General features: G+C 42.7%; 1 protein-coding gene across 1 annotated transcript; it reads left to right on the top strand.

Moving 5' to 3' along the window:
• Positions 1 to 589: 589 nt before the first annotated feature.
• Positions 590 to 1,490, top strand: LOC126719621 (uncharacterized). Its single transcript, XM_050422154.1, has 2 exons — positions 590 to 920; positions 996 to 1,490. The coding sequence occupies exons 1-2, from the start codon at positions 720 to 722 to the stop codon at positions 1,488 to 1,490; spliced, it is 696 nt and encodes a 231-aa protein (XP_050278111.1). The 5' UTR covers positions 590 to 719.
• Positions 1,491 to 2,394: the final 904 nt, after the last annotated feature.

Raw genomic sequence — 2,394 nt, 5'->3', positions numbered from 1 at the left:
ACAGAAAGTGGAAGACGGAGTTTTTCTTCGTCTCCGGAAACTGGGCTGGAAACCCTTCAGACGTTGGACGGGACACTTTTGGTCGTTATACTGGGGACCTAGGGAACCTTCGTCCTCAGGGTAAGTTTAAGTTTTTTTTTTTTTTTTATTTTTTTTTTTTTTTAAGTTATTATTATTTTTTGTATCCTAACTTATTCCTTTACAGCTGTTGGGCGTCCTTCCCTTAGCAAGTTTCACCGTGATTGCGTCCACAGAGCTCGTCTATACGCAGATAGGAGCTTTCACTCCTTAGTGACTCTTAGACGGCTTGCTAAGTGGGGACTTGGTCCTGATCCTTCTGACGAAGCACTAGCGCACGAAATAACCGTAAGGAGAAGTAAGCTTCTAACTCAGGACGTCTTTAACCCTTTTTTTTTTATGTTCGTTCTAAAAACTCTTTTTTAGGAATGGCGACAATGAAGGGTAACAAAGGGAAAGATGTAGCTGGTGAGGGAGATCGTCCTGAGGTTGGGGACGTCCGTCCTGGAGCTGTACCCCAAACTCGTCCGTCTGCTGGGGATAAAAGAAAGTCCTTACCGAAGAATTTGGACTTAGGGAGTCTTCCCAGCAGGCGGGACAAAAGAGTGAAGCATTCATCGTCTAAGGTGGCCAAGCCTGTTTTGCCTCAGCCCAACCTCTCCGTCCAAACAATTGATGTGGACGTATCTCCACCTGTGGAGATGACCTCGTCCAAGACCCCTCCTAGGACGACTGCACCTACCTCGTCTCAGCTCCCGTCGAGAGTGTCTTCGAACATAGTTGAAAACGAAGATTTGGCTTGGCAACGTTTTCAAGAAGCTGTGAAGGACGAGGACATTCATGCATGTTATGACATGTCTTTAAAAGACTTTGAACATTCTGGTGTTCATGATCTTTTTAAGGTAAATTTCCTTTCGTCTTGACTTTGTCGTTTCTCCATCTTTTGGGTGTCTTAACCAAACATATTCCTTTTGCAGGCCATGTCCAAGTTCATCGCAGCGTCTAGGCAAGCCACAGAGTTGGACAAGACGAGGATTTTGCTAGAGACGACCATAAAAAACGTGAGGGAGGAGAGCAAGAAATGGGCTGGGGTTGCTGCTGAGGCTAAGGAGAAGGAAGTGGAGCAGCTAAACTTGATCGCAGAGTTGAAGGCCGCTGTGGTGGAGAAAGATTCCCGTCTTGACCACCTTCAAGCGAAGAATGACGAGCTGAGTACTTCCCTCTCCAAGGCTAAGGACGATGCCATTGCGGAGTTCAAAGCGTCCAAGGATTTCACAGACTTGTTGGACCGCAACTATGCAGCGGGTTTTGAAGACTTTAGGATGGACGCTGTTGAAAACTTCCCTGAGGTGGACTTCAACTCTATCAAACTTAACCTGAATGCTGCTACCAGCTCTCTTCTCCAAACCAGCTCTGAGGACGTCAATATTGAAGATGATGCCTCTACCCAGCCACCCACTGCTCTTGCTTAAGAAGTTGTTTTTTTTTTTTTTTTTTTTTTTTTTTTTTTTTTTTTTTTTTTTTGGATCTTTCGATGTAATTCAAGTACACTAAACTCGTCCAAAGTTTTGAGGACGAGGTATTGAAACTTTTTTTTTTTTTTTTTTTTTTTTTTTTTTACAAGGGTGTTTGGACGTTGTTTGTCCGCCCTTCAAACACTTGGTGAATTTTATTTCTTTTATGTATGGACGAGATTTTTCATATTTATGCATGCATTCATACTTTACTCGTCCTTGTTCAGTGTGTTTAAACCATCTATTAAAGTTTGAAGGGTTATTTCTCGTCCTTAGACTGAAATTTCTTTCATGTACCCTGACCGTCCAGACTTTGGGACCTTGCTCGTCCATAGGCCTTACTGTCTCGGGCCTGGATGCGCATTATGCCTCGTCCTTTGCCTAATTGTTTTAAGGCTTGGACGCCCATTTTGTCTTGTACAGATGAGTGTCAAGTTGGGTTCTCCCTCGTCCTTTGTCTAAGACGAGGGTATCTCATCTTTGTTCTGCCCTCATGGACGAACATTTTGGGCTTATTTTCAGGGACTACCTCGTCCTTTGATTAGGATAGGGTGCCTTGATCTTGCTTTTCCTTAGGAAAGCTAAAGCTTTAGACGTTGCATCTCCGCGTCCAGAGAATTTATTCGTCTCATTGACAATTAAAAAATAGTTTGTTCTCAGCCACCCTGTAGGTTAGCTTTGAACGAGAATGCCATGGAAATCTGAAATGAACACAACATTTTGTACATTACATAAATATCGTTTACAGATAAGGCACATACATGCTAATGCCTTTTATTTAGTAAGCACTCCATAATTTCGTCCATAATCATGATAGATAATCACAACACAAATAACAAAGTGATAGTATCAAACACAGCAT

This window comes from Quercus robur, chromosome 3 (assembly GCF_932294415.1).
Source record: "Quercus robur chromosome 3, dhQueRobu3.1, whole genome shotgun sequence".
NCBI classification, from domain to species: Eukaryota; Viridiplantae; Streptophyta; class Magnoliopsida; order Fagales; family Fagaceae; genus Quercus; species Quercus robur.
This window is presented reverse-complemented; position numbering and strand designations above follow the sequence as displayed.

Coding starts and splice junctions, on each gene's coding strand:
- LOC126719621 (XM_050422154.1), top strand. CDS start 720: ATGACCTCGTCCAAGACCCCTCCTAGGACGACTGCACCTACCTCGTCT. Junction 921..995: donor GTGTTCATGATCTTTTTAAG/GTAAATTTCCTT, acceptor TTCCTTTTGCAG/GCCATGTCCAAGTTCATCGC.